This window comes from Nilaparvata lugens, chromosome X, assembly GCF_014356525.2.
Source record: "Nilaparvata lugens isolate BPH chromosome X, ASM1435652v1, whole genome shotgun sequence".
Lineage (NCBI taxonomy): Eukaryota > Metazoa > Arthropoda > Insecta > Hemiptera > Delphacidae > Nilaparvata > Nilaparvata lugens.
The window spans coordinates 31,726,899-31,750,195 of NC_052518.1; the positions used below are offsets into that span (position 1 = coordinate 31,726,899).

General features: G+C 35.5%; 1 protein-coding gene across 10 annotated transcripts in view; it reads right to left on the reverse strand.

Annotated features, from left to right (window-relative positions):
- Positions 1-23,297, reverse strand: part of LOC111057353 (fasciclin-3) — a 442,757-nt gene that overhangs the window by 176,410 nt on the left and 243,050 nt on the right. For 9 of the 10 annotated variants that reach the window (XM_039443161.1, XM_039443163.1, XM_039443162.1 and 6 more), the window contains one exon: positions 13,786-13,914. The exons of the other annotated variant lie outside the window; for it this stretch is intronic. In XM_039443161.1, the coding sequence (XP_039299095.1) occupies positions 13,786-13,914 (129 nt within the window). The remainder of the gene's footprint in view (positions 1-13,785; positions 13,915-23,297) is intronic. 10 annotated transcript variants of the gene reach the window in all.

Consider the following 23,297-nt stretch of genomic DNA (forward strand, 5'->3'; position numbering starts at 1 on the left):
GAAAATGCATACATGTACATATTTAGAATCCTCAGTCTGTACATGTGGATCAATCATGAGAGTTGACCAATACAAATATCTTGGGGTTATTTTTGACCATCACTTGAGTTGGGTTCCCCATATGCAATGTGTCAAACAGAGGCTTAGAAGGATGTTGTATGGACTCTCTCAGCTCAGCCAGGTACTAGACATTAGATTGTGTAGGAGGATCTACCATGCATATGCCCAATCAATATTGCAGTATGGAACAATAGTTTGGGGAGGTGTTTCATCTACTGCTTGCCTGGAGCCGCTGGCCGTCACTCAACGCACAGTAATGAAAACTATCCTGAAAAAAGAATCCAGGTACCCCACGTTGCTGCTATTCTCGGACTTCCCTGTGCTCAATCTAAGACAGTTATGTATAAAAATAATTCTCACATATATAAGGAAAAATAAAATATACCTATTTGCTAATATACAACTCAATTATCAAACACGACTCAGGAACAACCATAGATATTCAACACCTAGATTAATGCATGGAATAGAACTCAAATCACCATACTACCTAGCTGAAATTATCTATAGGAATTTGCCGGACGTCATCAGGGAGGCTGAAAATTGCAGCGACGTGGTGTATAAAAGTAGGTTGGTCGGGTGGCTTTTTGGCATAGGCTGGATTGGAACTGAGGAACTGCTCCATTCACCGTACATGTAGTATAACTTACCAGCTCAATTTAATTTAAATATAACTTTTTCGCTTCATTGCTGGTCTTAGGTTCCCTTGCTCTCCCACTTGTAAATCTATAATCAACTCTGCTCTGCTATTGATCACGTATTTTTTTTAATAAACTATAAACAGCGGTTACATTTACTTATATAGGTTGTATAGAACATGAAGTTAATAGTTAATAGCACAGATAAAGATACATGTTACTCTATTTTCATGCAAGAACTCTCCCCCATTCACAGACGTACAGTCTTCTTGGGGGGAATTCCACGCCATCTATGTACTAGCATTAATGTAATAATGTATCATTTTCTATTTCAATTGATGTATTCTATTTATAATTGAATTTATGAATTTTACATTTTTTTTGTAATGCAATGTGGAAAAATAAATTGATTTGATTTGATATTTAGATACTACATTCGCAGTAACAATTTAAAACTGCATTATCTCAGTTCATTTCAGTGATATTTTCTCCATTTTGTATAGTGCGCACTGCGCTACACTAAGTTGAGTGGAATCACAGCTCCACAATTTTTCGTTAATTAGTTATTTCCAGTGTTTAAATTCGCCTCAAGGTAGTGTTATGGTTATAATATGAGTAGTGAGTTACTTGTGAGAAATATCCAAGTCAAAGGAATTGTGAGTGTAACCACTATTACTAACAAAAACTGTACGATTCAACTGTACTTGTGACTCCATTTTGTCTGCCGGCTTTATCATGAGGCACGATTGAGTGATTCGAACTGTCAGCAGTTGATGACCTTGCAACTCAAAGTAGATTTGACAGGGTAGGCTACAGCTGTTATCAGTAAAAACAGCTGTGTTGTTGTTTACTTGTTTCCTTGACGACGGCCATTCAAGCTCGGGTTGTAACAGCTCGACTCTCAGGAGAGAGCGGCGTAATTGGGTGCTGACATCTCTAGCCCTATTCTACCCTATTGGGTCGGCAGCCCATCCCCGAGTAGGACTGGCTTGAGATACGGACAATACCTACGTAGATTTCAAAGAGTATTTGCACAGACATCTACTTCACAAATTTCTCTGGCCCAAGTCAACAGCTCTTGTTATTCGATGAAGAATTCCGTGAATCGAAAAAACAAATAACATATAACAACATCTCTTGAGTTTCATCCATTATCGGAATATAATTATTATCTTATCACTATTATTGTGATCCGATATAACTGCTCCAATTCTATATTAGCTTCAGTTATCAGCTAAGAGATAATACGTAAACACCCTGGATGAGGAAGACTTTTAACGTTGTCGAGACTAAGTTAATCGGATGAAAGTTATCAATAGTATGACAAACTCATTTAATACATATAAAACTGCAAAGAATAATATAGGGTTGTTTTATAAAAGTTATTGCTTTAGAAAAAGTCATCAATTAGCCAGCGGCGATATAAGCTGGCGATGTTGTACTCCTGGCTTCAGTTATAACATCAGACGCGATTGACTCAATAAAGAATACTACAGGAATTCATAAGAAACACGCGAAACACCAGGCACCAGCTGAATTCTTAAACAATAAAATTACAGAAAGTACAGAAACGAATTTGAAACTTATACGACATAGAAATAGAACCTCACTTGACTCACTTTTACAGTCAAGGAAGAAAGCTATTTGCTTCGAAACAGGAACCCAAACGGACGATCTTGTTCTACACTCAAAAGACGATCTCATCAAGAGAATTAATCAGTTAACTGAAAATCAGTCAGCTCTGGTGAACGAGATTCAACGATTGACATTACAAGTGGAAGAATATCAAGATCACACGCGGTCTAATATCTTATGTAATGACCGTGAAAGTAATAACATTCCAAATACCGCCACAAACACTGACGCGTGCTTGCACCCAAAAGTAATGATTGATCTTTCTACTCAAACTAAAATGAACTTTTCCTGCTCCGACTGTGCTGATCGAGTAGAGGAACTCAGATTAATGCAATTGGACTTCATCAAGCTCAGACAGCGTCGCTGGGAGGATAGAATTATTCATGAGGAGGCATTAAGAAAACAAAATCATTTGGCAGAAAATTCCCGAAGTTATGAAATAAGAACCAATTCAGTAACTGCGTCGTCTACAATTAGCGATCACAGGAAAAAATACGATCTTAGAAAAAACAGAATAAAGAATGCTATGAAACACGGGGCCACCCCCTCGATGATCACAAAATCGCTTATTGTAGAATGACAAATATCGGCAGCCAGACTAATGCTCAAACCAAAGTAAAGAAGAGATTTTTAATGTTTGCTGATGATCATGGACGATCAATCTGCCCGATGGTCAACAATCTCGCTGACAATAATACAACCGTTTCTGGTAATATTTTCACAGGAGCTGGAATAGAAGCAGTGTGTAATGCAGCTGTAGCTAACAAAGAACTATATAATCTTACAAAGAATGATATTATAATTTTAAAAGGTGGATCTAATGACGTTACTGAAAAGATCATTTGTGTAGATAAACTATTAAACAAACTAGAAAAATCAGTTCAGGTTTTTGAGCAAACAAATATTGTCCTATGTACACTGCCCTATAGATATGACCTCCCAACAGGATCTGCCAGTCACAAAATAATCTCAAGACTGAATAAAGGTATCAAAGGTATAGCTAATAGACATGCTATAATACTATAAGATCTTTATGATATACAAAGACATAGTCTGACATCACATGGGAAGAACTTGAATAGAAGAGGAAAAAACTGTTCTCCAGGAAATTAACTGGACTCTTCAATACGCTTACATCGGAGAACAAATATGGAAACCAAACTGACATCTGCATTGAAAAAGAAATGTCACTCTCAACCATATCAGATCTGTCACTTGCAACCATTTCAGAGGAGGGTGACACATTACTCAGCGGCTCGAATGGAGATATTCAAGAAACATCAATTATTCATACCGAAAATGAAAAGGAAGAACAGAACGAAAACTCAATTATTTTTTTAGAACAGAAACACCCAGAACCTTCCACCAAAGCATAAAACCTAGTAGAAAACAAGACATCTCTCATGGAAAAAAGGAAAAATTCAATAGCAAATTGAAAATACTACATCAAAATAATCGTGGTTTGGGGAGAAAAATAGACCAATTGGAACACATACTCAATGATGCTGTGCCTGATGTATTAGATCTTACAGAACATGGCCTCAAAAAACAAGAAATAGAGAATACTCAAATTGAAGGGTACTACCTAGTTGCAGATTTCTGTCAAGAAACTCATAGATTTGGTGGTGTTGCAATATATGTTAGACAAGAGTTGGAAAATGAAGCTAGAAACATTGAGGTCGCACATCTATGTCAAGAATTCATTCTGGAAGCAGCAATAGCAGTCGTCACAACAAAAAACACAATAGTGCACATATTAGGCATTTATCGCACCCCAATGCAAATATACCAGCAGGCATAAACATACTTTCCGAAATTCTGGGTCACACTGAAGCTCACAAGAAATCATATGTGATTGTGGGAGATATCAACATAGACCAAATGAGGCCGAAGCCAAGCAATGCCTTGCTGGAGGATGAATTATCCACACACAATATAGTGAGAATTCCCCTACCTGCTACCCGTATTTGTTGTGATTCTGTCACTTCAATTGATTGCATTTGTATTAATTTACCTGAGAGAGTTATTAATACTGCAATACTTCAAACTGGACCCTCAGATCATACAGCCCAAATATTAGAATTAGTTGATCTTGAGATGGACCAGTCACCTCAATTTGTGATGAAACGTCAATATGGTCGAATTAACCAGAATGAGCTGAAATATCTCCTAGGAAAACAGAACTGGGATATGGCACAATCTGAACATGATGCTGAAAATGCATACAATATATTTCAGGGAATTTTGTCAACATCATTGAACATTGCATGTCCACTATAGAAAAGAAGGGATATAATAAGAAAAGGAAAGTAATTCACAACAATGAGAGCAAAATTCTGAAGGATAACTTTCTCAAGGCATTGAACATGTATGAGCTAACAGGGAACACATCTGACAAGGAATTCATGGTAGAATGTAAAAAAAATGTATGATCAAAAACTTAGAGAACTTAGAAAACAAGAAAACGGAGAACTAATCAACAATGCCAGAAATAAGAGCAGAACACTGTGGAAAATAATTAACAAGGGGAGAAAAACTCCACAACAAACATCTCAAATATGTCTTGGAAAAGATGGTGAAGAGGTAGATAACCCACTCTTAGTAACAGAGCTTCTCAATGGCTACTTTACAGATGTTGTAGGGGAGACACTCAAGCACAACAATAAACCCACACAAGATGACGAAAGTATAGACACACAAAAGCAAGAGGGAACTGACGCTAATAGATTCTACAGACTGGAGCCAACCAACTATGAAGAGATAAAGAATGTCATTAACACCCTGAAATCGAAAGGATCAAGTGGAGTGGATGAATACTCACCACAAATTGTGAAACACTGTGCAGACGAACTGATCCCACCTCTAGTAACCGTTATAAACAAATCATTCTGCTCTGGCCAATTCCCATCTCTGCTCAAGATAACAAAGGTCTACCCAAAACACAAAAAGGGGTCAAAAACTGAAATGAAGAATTATCGTCCAATATCTTTGGTATCCACATTCTCAAAAATTATAGAAAAGATTGTCTTACATAGATTACTGACATACTTAAACACCCAATCTCTGATATCCACCAGACAGCATGGCTTCCAAAAAAGAAAATCAACAACATCCACAATCATCAGCCTCATTGAACACATTATTGATGAAATAGATAATGAAAAGTTCATATCAGCACTTCTACTGGATTACAGCAAAGCATTCGACTGCTTGGGACATGACATAATTGAGAAAAAAACTAAAACTACTAGGAGTTAATGGAACAGCAGACAAATGGTTAATGAGTTACCTATCATGCAGAACACAACTGGTTGAGATCAAGGGCACAATTCATGGATTAACAAGGCCATACCAATCCAAACCACTACCTGTTGCAAGAGGAGTTCCACAAGGGCCAGTTCTCTTCATTCTCTTTGTCAATGACTTCCCTGAACTCATAGAGGATCAAAACACAAAATGCATAATGTATGCCGATGATACAACACTTTTAGTCTCAAGCAACACGGCTGAGGGATTGATCACAAATGCTGCCAACTCTCTACAGAAAACACAAGAATACTGTAATGTCAATGATCTTGTAATGAATGTCTCAAAACAATTGAAGTTAATTTCAGTAAAAGAGGAGTCCAATTAACAAACTCATGCAGCATAGATAAGGGCAAGGTTGAATTTTTGGGCATTACAATAGACAGGGGCCTATCATGGAACGCACATATGGATTCAGTATGCAAGAAACTAGGCTCAGGAATGTGGTGAGAAGAGTGAAGTGTATTGCAACACTGGAAGCGGCAAAAGCAGCATACCATGCCCTGGTAGAGTCCCACCTGAGATATGGGCTTATTGTGTGGGGGGATCGTCTGTGGGCAATCTAAAGAGGGTTCTCACACATCAGAAGAGGGCTATAAGAGTGCTGGCAAGTCTCAAACAAGAGAGACATGTCGAGATGCATTCCGTCATCTGGGCATCATGACGGTGTTCAACATCTACATCATGGAAGTCATCACCCATGTTAGCTGACTAAATCTCCAGAGAGGCACAGATGTTCATAAATACGTCACTCGGCAGGCAGACAACTATGTACTCCCAAGGCACAGGACTGCAATCTTCGAAGAGAAACCTTCATATGTGGGCAGAAAACTGTGGAATCACCTACCAGAGAAGATAAAGAGGCTGGACTATGTGACATTGAAAAAAAGACTTAGTGAGTTTCTCAAAGGAAGGCCCATGTACGAACTGTGTGAATTTCTTGAAACAGGAGACACAGACTGGCAGTGGAAAAATATAATTGTGAATACAAACAATTCTAATATATATATATATATATATATATATAATATATATATATATATATATATATATATATATATATATATATATACTAGCAGGAACCCGTGCTTCGCAAGGATCTATTTTCAAACTTGATAATCTGAAAACTTGACATAATGAAATTTTGAAGAATTGAAAATAGGCCTATAACCATCCTTGGTTAATTAAGAATCCAGCCTATATGCAAAATTTTAAGTTAATTAGTCCAGTAGTTCAGACATCGAGCGTCAAACATAATTTTCCTATCCCCTACGTGTATAAGCCAACTCTTTTATTTTATTATAGATATGGTTAACGACTGCAAGAGATAGGAGTGTGGAAGAGAATAGTTGTGAAACAATGATAGCGCCAGAAGTATCTCAAACACAATAGCAGGTACCACATGAACTTTTTGAAAGTGATTTGAAAAAAAATGTTGAAACAACAGAACTGAAAGTTGTCAATTTTATCATTAAACCTCCATTTAGAGAGGCTTTTGTTTGAGTCAAATGAAATCTTCTATCTTAAATTGAATGGCTGTTTGTGTGTTTGTTCCCTATGACTTGAGAAATACTTGACATAATGTCATGAACCTTTGGGAATATGTTTTGTGAATATTGGGGATGGTTTCTGACCAAAAATTTTAATAGGGTGGCTAATAATGATTATTCATTAATCCATTTTACAGACCTATGTTTTCGAAATTGTCGGCCTAGCGGCTACTGAAGAACGGAAAGATGATCATGATTCAAGATCATATTGAGATAATATGATTTAACATCTAAAGTTACCAGCTGTAATTAACACGTCACCCTATGATAAATTGTGTAGGCTACTGGTATTACAACGCTAGTTTGGAGTTGAAGTGTGGTTGATTGGTACCAGCTGTAGATAATGGTTCCTTAGAAGACCTATACAAATAATTATCACTCCCCTATCATTGAGTAACCGGAAAATGTTGGGAAAAAACTTCACCTCATGAAAGAGAGTTGTTCATATTGCATTCATTATTGGCAGAATAATTTTCATTTTTTTTTTTTAATTAAGCATAGCTTATATTCATCCTAAAATTAAAGATGAAAAGAATATGTAATTCCTGGTGATTCATCATACATCGCATATTACCTAGACCATCTATTGACAATCAACAACTATGAAAACATTGAATTCATCTTTGAAACACTGATTTATCCTATTTTTTTTCAATTCAACACTTTACAGTTAGATATTACTAACAATTGATTGAAAAGAATATGTTTTGGGAATAATGAATGCTGCATGACTGAGCATATAGGAAGTCCGTATTCAGATGTAAATGAAAATATTGATTGTCATTCAAATTTCATGATTCACCAAATAAAGTTGAGTGTGACATAAGATACATTGACTTTTAGGCGGTACAAAGTTCGCCAGGTAAGCTAGTTGTAAATGAAGCTTTATTATTATTAGCCTAATAGTCAACGCTGAAAAAAGACAGATTCAATCACCAGGAATACTATAAATTCTATGAAGGACCAGTAAGCCATCAATTTTGAATAGTTCAATCACTTCCATTATGGACACTGGATACATTATGGACAATCAATACGTATGAAATTTATTAGCTACAAAATAAAAAAACTTTGATTGAAGTGACCCCGACTACTACAATATGAATAACTATTATATCAAATATAAGAGATTACTCACATCTCACATCAACTCGTACTTTTTGTTCAAAAAATATTAACACAAAAATATAAGTTATATTGAATGAACTCATGTCTAGTAGTATTCAAGTTTGTCTTTTTCTGGCTGTGCTACGAATAAATGTAGCTTTATGTTTGACATCTTTTTTTGTAATCTTGTTGTCTATTAAGAAATCCTTCAAAGTTTTTTTTGTTTGCAATAAAATTTGAATTTGAAAAAAGAATTATCAACAAACTACTAACCGAAGAAAATCTCTGTGCTCTGTTCTAATCGGAATGTATATACTCCATATATAAAGCTGAGGAGGCACAAACCGAAAACCGATGGCCAAGCATACAACAATGGAACAAACACGTGGCAATATGCTCGCGCTTTCGATCCACGGAAAATTAAATTCGATCAACTGATTGATAAAATTATTTTAAGCTTTCCAATGATTACAACATAAATGTTAGAATATCATGTGTCAATATCATAACCTTACTAAATAGAATCCTTTTCCATCCTTTGAAACCCTTAGAGGCAAAATATCTCAAAATCCGTTCTTAGTGTGCATCTAGCATGTTTGAAGAATATTTGTGCAGAGTTTTAAGTCTGTAGGCCAATTAGTTTGAGCTGTAGTGTGATTTTACATGAAAATTTTCAAAAAATGCCCTCTCCTGGGCCCTCTCTGCTCCTGGTCGGATTTTTTCTGCATAGATCTGATTTTTTTTAGTAGCTGAACAAAAAAGTTCCTTATGACTTTGCTGTGCAATGAGCGGTAAAAATGTACCGCTTTCTCAACCGAGCACAGACTGCAGTTTTGAATCCATCAGTCGTGTGACCACAGAGTACGCACGGAGACTCAATTGTAGCAGCAGAGACCACAGATTACGTGGTGCAGACGGATGGAGAGAAAAAGGGGACAGATTCAGGGGACATTATGGGATATTTGAGGGGCGGTTACAAACGGGATATTTAAGATTTGAGTGAGTTAAGAATAAGGAAAAATGTAGCTTATGAATTGATGAAAAAGAGGAGATTTAAAATTAGAAATCAAAAGAATTAGACTAGAATTGGAGAAAGGAATTGTAGAATTGAACTTGAATGAAATTTATTATTCATTTTTATTGAACATTTTATATATATTATATATATTTGATAGCTGTGAAATTTATTTCAATTTAATAAAACAGTTGGTAGCTATCGTACTATTGCTGTCTGTTGAGACCAGGATTGGAAGCAGCTCCAAGCACCCAAATAAAAGCCAATTCTCTCGTCTTGACATCTATGGAGGGGGCTGTGGGAGGGAGGGTGGCAAGGACTTTGACTTTGAAGCATTGGTCAATTGTAGCAGCAGAGACCACAGATTACGCGGTGCAGACGGATGGAGAGAAAAAGGGTACAGATTCAGGGGACATTATGGGGTATTTAGGGGGTGGTTACAAACGGGATATTTAAGATTCGAGTGAGTTATTAATAAGGAAAGGTGTAGCTTATGAATTGATAGAAAAGAGGAGATTCAAAATTAGAAATCAAAAGGATTGGATTAAAATTGGAGGAAGGAATTGTAGAATTGAACTTTTCAATTTCATTCATCATTTTTATTGAACATTTTATATATATATATATATATATATATATATATATATATAATATATATATATATATTTTATAGCTTTGAAATTTATTATGATATGATGAAATTTATTTCAATTTAATTAAACAGTTGGTAGCTATGGTACTTACTATTGCTGTCTGTTGAGACTATGACTGGAAACAGCTCTAAGCACCCAAATAAAAGCCAATTCTTTCGTCTTGACATCTATGGAGTGGGCTGTGGGAGGGAGGGTGGCGAAGACTTTGACTTTGAAGCATTGGTCAAAGTTCTTGTTGTGCTCAGAGCCGTGGGTAGGGATGGGTAAGGAAGTATTATTTTTAAAGGTAGCCCTGTGATTGTTGATCCAGAGGTTTAGGGCAGTGGTGGTTTCACCTATGAAGAAGGCAGGACAGAAGTTGCAGGAAAGGAGGTAGATGCAATTTTTGGAGATGCAATTACTGGATTGATAGATTTGGTGGGTGTAGTTGGTGATAAGAGTGCTTCTTTGTAAAAACTATGAATAAATGAATAAATGAATGAATAAATGATAGGACTGGTAAAGGAGATGGAAGAATCAGTGATAGGACGGGTTTTACAGCAGGGGCGTTTGCAAGGTAGGGTACCAGGTGGAGTTGGGATTTCATCAGAGGTGAGTGATTTGTTTTTACTGAGAATTTTCTTGAGGTTGTGAGGTTGCTTATAAATGAGGGTGGGTGGTTGCTGGAAAAGGTGCTTGGTAGAGGGATTGGAAGAGACGACATGGAACAGATCTTTTAGGACAGGTTTGAGGTTTTCAATTCCAGGGAAGTAGGTGGTACAGAGCTTTGGAGTTTGTGGGATTTGGGATTTTTTTGTGGTTGGATTAGTGCCAGTTTTGGAGGAGATTTGTTTCTGTAACGACCTTTCAGGATAGTTACATTTCATGAGGGATTGGTGGAGTTTTTTGAGGTACTAGTCAAGATGGTAGGGATCACTGCAAATTTTTTGGCCTCGGATTGAGAGGGAACGTGGGAGGGATCTTTTGATGTGGTAGGGATGGCAACTCTCAAAGTGTAGGAACTGTTGAGTGTGGGTGGATTTGATGAAAGTATTGGTGGATAAGGTATTGGAGTTGGAAAGGATTACATTGGCATCTAGGAAGTTGATGGAGTGGATGTGAAGTTGAAGTGTGGGTGGATTTGGTGAAAGTATTGGTGGATAAGGTATTGGAGTTGGAAAGGATTACATTGACATCTAGGAAGTTGATATTTCTGAATCCTCCATCAACTTCCTAGATGTCAATGTAATCCTTTCCAACTCCAATACCTTATCCACCAATACTTTCACCAAATCCACCCACACTCAACAGTTCCTACACTTTGAGAGTTGCCATCCCTACCACATCAAAAGATCCCTCCCACGTTCCCTCTCAATCAAAACAAAATTATTGAGACTATGTGATTTCCCAATTCTCAATAATTTTGTCATAACCTGATATTATACAACTCAACTTAACTTGACCTATAATCTAACTTGACCATATCTCAATATATTTTCATTTGATAACTAGAATATGTTAATATGATAATATATGATAACTTTTTGTTAATTTCTAATTCCTAACTTTACATTAGCTACTCCCCTGTGTTGAAATAACTCAATAATATATTAGCAATTGTATATAGCCCAATATTATTGAATGACCATGCTATTTGTTATCCTATTTCTAATCCCAACTCTTATTACCTAACATTGATTATTTATAAATAACAATCTTTATCTTGATATTCTCCACTCATCAACTTCTATCCTAATAGTAAATTAGCTCTCTCTCTACGAATTATATTTTGCTTTGTGATTGTTGATCACAATCTGACCCAACTATCCCAACTGACCCAAACTAACCCAATTGACCCAATCTTTCCAACTGACCCAATCTACTTACTTCCTTGCTCCCACTTTACATAGTACTCAATATCCCTTCTCTCATTTCCCTCAACGTTAAACACCATGCTACAATTTCATCCTAACTTTGCTTGCAATTACTGGTTCCAACAAATTCATTTTCATTCCAAAAACTCTCCAAATACATTAGTCACATTGAATTCCTTTCCACCTGCAAACTTCTTCAAATACCTCCAAATGGTTTATCAATACAACTCCCACTATCTGGTCTTTCTCCAATTCCAACATCAGATTTCACTGCAGTTTCTTGATATTGTTCATGAACAGTACACTCTATCTGTCAACTCCCATCTCGGTCAACTTATGTCTTTTGTCAAACTGATTAATCTTCACAATGATACTTCCCTATCCAATATTTGTGATGAAATCCTCAAAGAATCAGATTGTGCTCTAGAGAAAAACAGAAACTATCACCTTGAAAAACTTTCTGCCCTGTACAAATCCCACTTCCAAAATAACCTGCCTCTTCAAATGCACCATTCCAACATTACCAACCCCCCCCCTCATCAGTGACAAACCCAGCCTTGCCTAACTCTTGAACCTACCACCACCCTGCCATATTCTGCCCTCCTTACCCAAACGTTTGCCCCAACAATCTACAGCTCCTTCAATCCATCAAGAAAACGTTGAAAATCCCACTGTCCTCAACCTATCCTCAAGAAACCTTTCACCTACAGATCAATCAGTCCTCAACAAGGGTCTCTCTTTTGCCAAACTTAATGCCATAAACCTTCTCTTATACTGTTCACTTCATTAGATATCTCAGATGGCAAGTATACTTCAGTGGCAACAACACTTCTGACCCTTCTTGCCCTCCCCCCTCGACTACTTCTGACCAAATCATCAAAACGTTTGCCCTAAAATCCAATTGTGAACCCAAGTCTCTCCCAGCCAACCACCCTGTTGAAATCTTCTGCAATTTACTCCTGAACAAAGTCAGTTCTGAAAAATTCATTGAATCCCTCACTCCAACCCCCAACCTCACAGCCCAAGAGTTCAAATCCATCAAAGACTTTTGCTCTGACCCCAGTATTTTCATCACCAAAGCTGACAAAAGCTCAACTGTAGTCTTACTGAACACCACAGATTACATCAATGAAGCCAACCGGCAACTCACCAACCCTGAACAGTATCAACTCCTGCCTTCTGACCCTACTCCACAAATCCAAAAGAAAGTCTTCAAATTTCTGATGCAATACGGTCCATCTGAAGGCCTCTCGGACTCAGACATCAACATCCTTTCGCCAGACTCTCCCAACACACCACACTTCTATCTTCTTCCAAAAATTCATAAAGAAGGCAATCCTGGTCGTCCCATTGTTTCAAACATAAATAGCCCAACTGAACGAATCTCTGCCCTTGTTGATTTCCACCTCCAACCCATTGTTGCCTCCTTACCCTTTCATATCAGAGACTCCTTCCACTTCATAAATATCCTAAGAAACACAACCCTTCCAACTGACCAACAATTCCTTCTTGTTACCATTGATGGAGCCTCCCTCTACACTTCCATCCCCCATTCTGAAGGCTTAAAATCCCTTGAGCATTTCCTTTCCTCACGACCCACACCCTCCGCCCCTTCAACCTCCTTCCTAGTAAACCTTGCCAAACTGGTGCTCACAAGCAATGCCTTCAGGTTTGAAGATGAATATTAACTGGTCCTGACAGACGAAATCTTATTACTATTTGCGATTACCATTGGTAATCGCCATTGACACATGATTCTTTTGTATTAATAATGTTGCAGTGTTGTCAGCCTCTATTTTGGAGTCGTGAGTACATTTTGGAATCACTACTACTTCTCTAACAATGAATAATAGGACTAGTATCAATTAATTAGGTGATTGTGAATTTAGTGTTATCAGCCTTAATTTAGGTAGTAAAAAATATAAGAATGAATTCGCTTTCAAGACAAGATTTAGTTTATCAACTCACCAAGATACCATGTGAAATTAGTGGCTGGTCTGCCCTTCTTCACACTGCACGTAGCCTTCAGAATGTCACCTTCTTTGAACTCGTTTATTTTGTTATCGAGTAATCTCAATTCAGGATTAGTCGGAGTACCTAATAACAAGCAATTGGATGATTCATTTTCCAACATAAAAGCATTCTTGCTAGATGAATAAATGAATATTTCATTATCGCGAAACAGAAAAATAATTTCTTAACATAGATTGTTCATAACTGGATAAATAGAAATATATTTCAATAGATTTACTTATAACAATATTTTTATTATACTTGGAGGCACAGCTTTGGCTAATTATTCCATTTTCAAATGTACAAATGAAATATTATTAGGAAGTACATAATTAATCCATTTTCGTAGAATCCCAGAAAAAAGGTGAAGTAACTTACATTTGGTTGTTTTTATAATATTTCATTGGGATTCAAATTGAATTTGATTGAATCTCAAAAAAAATTGCATGAATAGAAATTATAAAAATGAATCTCAATTATTATAGTTCAGACAAATCAATGAACAAAGTACTGATGCTCTTAGGTTTAGATCCTCTGTAGAATTTTAGACTAATTGATTAGCTCATCCAAAATGAAATCGAATTTATAAAAAACCAATACAGAGAAATACAGAGCATGTGAATATTACAAATTCAGTATACCTGCAATAATATTGACTTATACAAAGTGTTCATTTAAAATCGAGCGCACAACAAAATAAAAATGTCTGTAAAAATTTGGGTTGCTATATTCGGTATGTTGCTACCACAAGACAGCATCATTACTCACGTATAAAAATATATGTAAAGTTATTTAATGTGAGCCCCCTGTGGGTTTAGGGAGCTTTGAGTCGAACATCGTACTCAAGAATGTATTGGAAACCAGAATTCACCCACAGTATTCTTGCTTTTGGTAGGAGGCGACTAAATGGTAAAAGGGACCTCCTTTCCAAAGCCCTTCTCCTTCTTAATATGCTTTGTAACTTTTCATTTCTAGAATGACACTTTTTCCATTGACTCAGCTTTGTGCCATTTTTTATTTATTTTTCTATCTGTCGGCCTTCCTTGGCCATATTCTTACTTCTTCTCAGGCCAACCCAAGGTGTTCTGTGCACCGTGCTGATCGGTGGTACTTTTATATGGTGTCTCTAACGGTGCCCGCAGGTTACCAGGCGCTCTCCTGTAGTATTAAGCCTTGCCTGGACATGCGGGGCTCTGTCTGGGTTTAATCCACTTTCCTAGCTTGTTTGTGGGAACCACATGAACAAACCAAACCCCAAGGCAACTCCAGAAGTTACCTTGCCTTCAAACCCACGGGATCTGCCCTATCAGGGTAGTTTCGGAGACCAGAGATGGGTGAAACTCAAGGCACAAAAAGTAGGTCAGGAGGCTGACTCGTGGTTGACCAGGCGCCCTAGAGGCAATTTGGCGACCTCTCCTTCAGCGGAAGGACCTACAAAAAGGCCAGGAGTGAAGTGAAGGTCACGTAGGTCACTAGTTTGTGGGTGGAGAGTCCAAAACTCACCACTGCTCAATGAAGGGCGGCCATTTAGGCAAAACTTCTTGGGACAGGTGAGGCTTTTGACCCTGCGAAGTTTCGGAGGGGCAAAAAGAAAAAAAACTCAAGAGATCAGAGATGGGTGAAACTCCAGGCACAATTGGGTCAAGAGGCTTAGTCAAGGGTAGGCAGGCGCCCTACAGGCAACTTGGCGACCTCTTCCTCAGCGGGAGGACCTTCAAAGAAGGCCAGGAGTGGAGCTCACGTAGGTCACGAGGACCAATCAGTCTGAAGAGACTGCCAAGCATATCACACTAGATTGCGACAAGCAACCAGGTGATGAATGGGATGTTAGCATAAGGAAAAATCTAGTGTGGTACACTCACACAACTTTCCTTGCTCATATTTGAAACTACGATCAGACTTCTGTATATTATGTGTATCTATAATTATTGTTTTCAGAGTACTTTTTCCTTTGTGTAAATTGTGAAATTCGATGGATTTTTCAAGTTTTCAAAACAGATGTTCTACAGATGAAATATCTCGACTATGTGTTCTTTTCATGAACTGCGCTACCTACCTACCTCATGCACGAGGAGGTTACTAAGTCCATTTCTCAAGGATGGAGTGGACCCCCCATTAGTTTCCCTGAAAGGAGACTCATGCCAGTTGATAGAGCTGATAAATAACTATACAGGATACGAATTTGAGAATAATCGGTCAAGTTATTTCTGAGAAAATCGTAAAAAACATGGTTTTAGTAATTATCCGCCATTTTCCTCAAGAATATTACGGAGCTCCTGCAATTTTCCCAGAAATGAGACTCATGTCAGTTGATAGGGCTTATAAATAGCCATCCATGGTATAAATTTGAAGTAAATCGTTACAGCCGTTTTCGAGAAAACCGTGAATAACATGGTTTTTTAGTGATTATTCGCCATTTTTCTCAAGAATATTACCGAGCTTCTGCAATTTTCCCAGAAATGAGACTCATGTTAGTTGATAGGGCTTATAAATAGCTATCCATGGTATGAATTTGAAGAAAATCGTTAGAGCCGTTTTCAAGAAAACCGTGAAAAACATGGTTTTTTAGTAATTATCCGCCATTTTGAATTCAATTTTATTGAATTTCTTATTGTCGGATCATGGTATAAGAACCTTAAGTTGAAAATTTGAAGTCAATCGGTTGATTAGGAATGGAGTTATCGTGTTCACAGATATACACACACACACACACACACACACACACACACCACACACACACACACACACACAACACACACACACACACACACACCACACACACACACACACACACACACACACCCAAAAATCATGTTTTTGGACTCAGGGGACCTTGAAACGTATAGAAAACTTGAAATTAGGGTACCTTAATTTTTTTTGGAAAGTAATACTTTCCTTACCTATGGTAATAGGGCAAGGAAAGTAAAAACTACTAGTTCTTGTAAAGGACACAGGTATTGGTTTGCCTAACTAACATACTACTTGGAAACACAATAAGCTTCGGTTGACGTGAAGGGTTCTTTGAACCATTGGATCCTTGAATCCGTCCCTTCAAAAATAATAATAATAATAATGATAATAATATTTCATGTGGACAGGTTACAATAGAGTCGTCAACAGTATTACTTCTTGAACAGTATTGTATCAGTATTCATCAACTCCAGATTTTCCTGTGCGGTTATCTCAAGGGATTCAATAGGACGTATGCTCTGAATAAACAGCTAAAATGAACATCACAACGGAGATTAGCAATATTAGTTTAGGGATACCGTACTCCATAAAGCGTCAACAAGTAAAGTGTGGTAAATCAAATTTTTACATGTATTAATGAACAAGGCAACCATTTCGAACTTGTGTTATAAAATGTTGGTACAATTACAAATTCTTTACAGAAAAGATGTTTCTGCAGTTTGGTAAGGGTTTTTCGGACCCAAATCGGGAGCGATGAGTAGAACGTTGAAATACCTATTGTGAAAATGTTATTCACGTAGCCTTGAATTTTCATAATGATAGACAGGGGAGCCTGGGCCTGAGGGCGCACAGTAAAAAATTTCTAGGGATAAAAATAAATACAGAGATCATATATTTTCAATTAAATTAATAGAGGAATCCTGAATAATAAGGATAATTCCTGTTAATAAGGAATTCCTGAAAAAATGGAGTTTATTAGATCAATTTGATTGTTGAAAAAGTGAGATTATTTTTCTACATAATGCATAAACTTCGTACTTCGTTCCAACATTGACCTCAATCACGATATGGAGTGATAAATTTCATCGGGAAGCGCTATTAGAGAAATAAACACACTATAACCTAATAGACAGAATGTTTCTGAAATGGACAGACAAACTTTGTAACTTGTTTCCTTATATCACAATTTAGGAAAAATTCCCAGTCACCATGGATCCTAGAATGATTTGTTGCTGAGATAATAGGGCCGGAAAACTGCACAATTTTATTCAAATTTTCAATGTTAAAGTTCGTGGTGGCCTCATGAAGCTTCCAAAAATATAAATTCTTATGTAAAATCAGCTAAGAATTTTAATTAAACAAATTAGAATTACATAACTTTGAACATTTTGAAGATAATGGGAAAAAAATTTCCATTTCCAAGAGGCTATAATGGGAAAAATATGTAAAAAAACGTAATTATTTAATTTGAAAAGGAGATAACCAGGATAGAATTATTGTTGTTGAATGGTATGTCAAATCGGAGTAAATTGGGAATAGCTCGTTTTTTTTTTTCATTTCAGAACAAATGTTGGGATACTAAATAAATGTTGAGTTTTTGTTTTAATAAACGCACCCAAACCTGATAAATCTAATTTTAAAGTTGACAGAACAGACAAAATATCGCATATTTGAAAAAATTCCATTTTGATTAATATAATAACAGAATTTATTATGGAGTTTGAGTGCGTTTCAGACAAAAAGGTAATTCGACATTCCTTCTTCAGAATTTATTTCTGAATCTACAATCCGCATTTCGATTCAAAATATTTCGTTCAACCGTTGAACAATAAGTTGGCCTATTCTAGTTATATCTCTTATAAATTAAGAATAACATTTTTTATCATGATCTTCCCATTATCTCGACAATAACTGAAGTTACATAATGGAAGGGGTGAGTGGATAAATGCGATGAGTAACATTTGAAAAATGAGGAAAATGAGATTTTCACATAGATAAAGGTTATAAGTGATGCTCTACACATTCCACAGGTTCAAAATTCCCTAATGTGAATGACAGCTGTGATTTCATGACTTATGTAGGTGTTAAACCTTGATCATCAACCTTGTCCTTCCAAATCACTGATTGAATGCCCTGCATTAACGACCCTCATCCACTCAAACCGCTGCTCATTTACTTTCATCACATCATTATCAGTCTTTTTTGAAATGTCTTCATTAGTAAACTATTTATATTATTTTCAAATGGCTCCAAAAGAAAAATATTGGTTGAGTTCGCTAAGAAGAATTTGCCAATGAATGAAGGAAACAGTTGTGTACAACGTGATAAATAATGAATAAATCCTAGATAACCTCAAAGGTATTCAACCAAGCCTAGTTATTATACGAAAATAATAGAAGTAAGTAAAGGAATTTAATATCATACAAGTATTGCAGGGGGGAATAATAATAATTTATATTATATTCACTATATCTATTTCACTTTACAATGTTTATCACCTACAATGTTTGTGAATAAAAACCTCCAGTTGACAAATTTGAAGCCATTTATCTCAAAAACTTTGCAAATGTTACTCATCACCTTTATCCACATAACCCTTCTCTAAATAGTTTCATTCGATTTTTCAGCTGATTGCACATGAAAATTGACCATTTTAGTACCCTTATGAGGCCGCCTAAAATTAACAAAATTGAATGTTTGAAAGAAAATTTGCAATCTTCAGCCATCATTATCTTGACAACAAAGTATTTTGTCCCACGTTTACTGGAACTTATTTTTTATTTTAAGTTCGGAAACCAATCACTGAAAAACACACTGTATAATAATTTTTCAATGAGCGAAAGTGACACCAGACTGGGGGGCTGTATAGAATATAAAAGAACTAGCAAGAACAAGAACAATCCACTAAAATGTAATGGATTTTTACTTTCCTTGCCCTATTACCATAGGTAAGGAAAGTATTGCTTTCCAAAAAAAATTAAGGTACCCCAATTTCTAAATGTCTATACGTTTGAAGGTCCCCTGAGCCCAAAAAAGTGATTTTTTGTGAGTGTGTGTGTGTGTGTGTGTGTGTGTGTGGTGTGTGTGTGTGTGTGGTGTGTGTGTGTGTGTGTGTGTGTGTTCACGATATCTCATCTCCCAATTAACGGAATGTTCAACAAGAAAAATAAAGTACATTGGTATCCACAAGCCTAAAAAATATTGTACATTGGGTTTAAATAAAGTACATGTCATTTTTACCTGTATATTCAAAATGTCAACATAGTTCTTTGTGGCATTCTTATATACTCACAAGAATACACATTATTGACTTGAATATCACTGATTACAATTAGAATCCATTACAATTACTCTATTAATAAAGACTAATGATAGTATAATTCGATTTATCCAAATAAGAACATTATAGCTTGGAAAGTTATTGATTACATACTGTTATGACGAAAATAATCATAAATCATTAAAAAGATGAATTAATTTCATTTGTTACAAAGCACACGCTCATACAGAAGAATTGTTTAATAAAGTATCATGAAAAAACATATATTTAATTTAATCCAAAAAGTTTCAAAGTTGGTTTTCTAAATTCGAAATGTAAGTTATACGCCTTGAAAAAATGCATAATATTGTTAATCTTCAACAATTTAATCAACTCTAGGCTATTGCAAAATGATTTGAGGTACTGTACACAAGATTAAGAAATCTAATGAAAAAAATTTGCACACCTCTGGCCAAAGATGTGTGTACTTCTCAAGATACAATTCTAAATGATTTATTAAAAACATGAAGAACCCTTTATTTATATGAGATATTTAAAATATTTTAAAAGAACGACCGGTTTCAGCTTATTTTAGCCATTTTCAAGTTCAAATTAAAAATGAATAAATAAATAAAAACGTATTGAATACTATTTTATGTATACTATTCTATTTCTTGGTTTGCACGATTTTATCAAAAATGGGATTATCTAAATCGAATTGAATGATTTTTATTAGTTTATTACTATTTAATTTTGTTGTAGTGTAGTAATGAAATCTTCTTTTACAATAATTTGTTTATTACTATTCAATTTTGCTGTAGTGTAGCTATGAAATCTTCTTTTACATTAATTTAATTTACTGCTTTTGCTTCCAACGTTTAAAATCTTCATATTAGCATTCATATCAATATATTTATGGTTTTCTTCTATCAAGTGCTCCACAAGGCTGATTATTGAGGAGTATTTTTTGATTTTAAAGCTCCAATGTGCTCCTGGAAAAAATAAATAAAGGGTGCATTCTATTTTTAATAACTTTTATAAGTAGCCCAAGCAAATAAAGTTATTTTGAATGGATATCCAAAATACAATCAATACATGACTATAATGAGATACAAAATGAGTTTAATAATGAATTTTAAATTTAATAAAAAATCAATTGGTTATTCTTGAAAATATATTTCTTATTGCTTTTGGCCATCATCAATAGATATTGTTACTGGTGAAGAGCTGCAAAGCACTTTTGCAAACAACATTCAAATCGAAATAAATCATTAGTTCATTATTTCTTATGAGATTCAAAGAAGCTTTGCTCATCTCATCTCTCCACTTATTAAATCTTCTCACATCACCGAAAAAACCCTTTCCACAAATGCTGAAGTGGCAGGGATAGAGAGTAAATATGAAACCACTTTATACAAATTCTTGAACTCATCAGCATCACATACACTGAAAAAATGTAGCCAATATTTAGTTTAAATCTGACAGTCTCCTCCACTCTACTAACCTAAAATGTTTTGATTTCCTCATACTTTATTATAAAGTACTTTATTGAGCAGAATAAAGTATTTTTGCGTACTTTATCTTGCTTACAGAGTATAAAGTACAAGACCTCCAAATAAAGTACAATACTTATACTTTATTATATAGTACGGGTGGCAACCGTAAACCTAGCTCCGCAGTGCAGGCTGGATGCTTTTCTGACTCGGACTAGGCGATGAGACAGCAAATAATAGCAGGGTTGGTGGGAATGCGAGCGGCCCCTAGTGGAAGAGATCCATAGAAATCGATAGAAAAACTCTATTGATATCAATATATGATCAAGGATATGAATACGTGCTTATGGATATCGATAGAAATCCATGGATACCAATAGAAATCATGGTAAATACAGTCAATGAACTTATATTGATATCACTACAAGTTTAGTGATATCAATAGAAGTTCATGGATACCAATAGAAATCACGGTAAATACAGTCAATGAACTTATATTGATATCACTGCAAGTTTAGTGATATCAATAGAAGCTCATGGATATTAATAGAAATCCATGGATACCAATAGAAATCACTGTAAATACAGTCAATGAACTTATATTGATATCACTACAAGTTTAGTGATATCAATAGGAGTTCATGGATATCAATACACATCACGGTAAATACAGTCAATGAACTTCTATTGATATCACTGTACGTTCAGTGTAGAAGGGTGTAGAAGGGGATTTCCAGCACTTTTTGTATCTTGCAAAAATCGTCTACAACGCACCGTTAACAATATATAGACCTTTTGCGGTAATTTTAAATGCAGTTAACAACTTAGTAATAATTTTGCAGATTTTCAATTTTCTCGGAACAATGTATTTTTGATGACTTATTCGGGTGTATAAGTGAATTTCTAGTACATTTTGTCCTCTGCGAAAATCCTGTCAGACGTGCCGTTAACGTGCTACTGACGTTTAAATTTTTTTTAATATTGTATTTTATCATTAAAAATTCTGAAAATAATCAAGAACGTTTCTGTTCTTATTTTCAATCTTATCCTAGAATTTCAAATGATTCTATCCAAAATTGGAAAAGCTATACCACTTTTTAAAATTATATCACAGTTTATGGGGGAAATCATGCAGTATCTGAACTATAGACTACACACTTGAACTTTGAATGATTTCAATTCAAATAATAACTACTTCTACTATTTATCGATTCCAACATTATTCCAGTGTCTAGCACAAATGTCCCCCAATAAAAATCATTAACCTGCACCTGAAATATCAAATTTTTTAATAAGATTGTCAATATCATTAATTTTGAAATTCCCACCATCCATAGGCCTACTATGGTATCGAATTAAAATATCAATATATTAATACTATGAGATGAACATATCAAAGTTTCAACAACCGATAGATATAAAACAAACAATTTCCAACTTTTTTCTGGGGCAAACTGGTTTTATTGCATTGAACAATGTAGAAATTAGGACATTATTTCACTTTTACTTATTTGAAATATGTAATTTGAATAATGCATTCCCAAAAAAGTTTAAAAATGTATAATTATAAATAATCGAATATCGATGATATATCAATATTTTCATAGTAGGTTTTTTGATCATGGGAAGGCGGTTGTTGGTCAATGGCGGGAATGACTTCCGCAATGCAACACTGGATTGTAACGGATTTTTTGGTGTCTGTTGTTTTGTGAAAGATCCAGTTTAAGGTAAGTCAAGTGATTTTGTTTTTATTGATGTACTGTGTAATGAAAGAATACATTTATTATAGTCTTAGATACTCAGACTATATTTATTTAAATGATAAACTTATTCAAAGCCTAGACACATAACCTCAAAGTCTCATAAAATAGCCTAAATGAATTATTTATGGCATAATTTATTATAATAGAAGTAAGCCTCTTAAATTTATCAGTGCTGGAAATGAACGTTTATTATTCCAGGCAGACACATTCCAGGGGAATGCTATCACATAAATAAATTGAAATGTGTAGCAAAAATGTCTA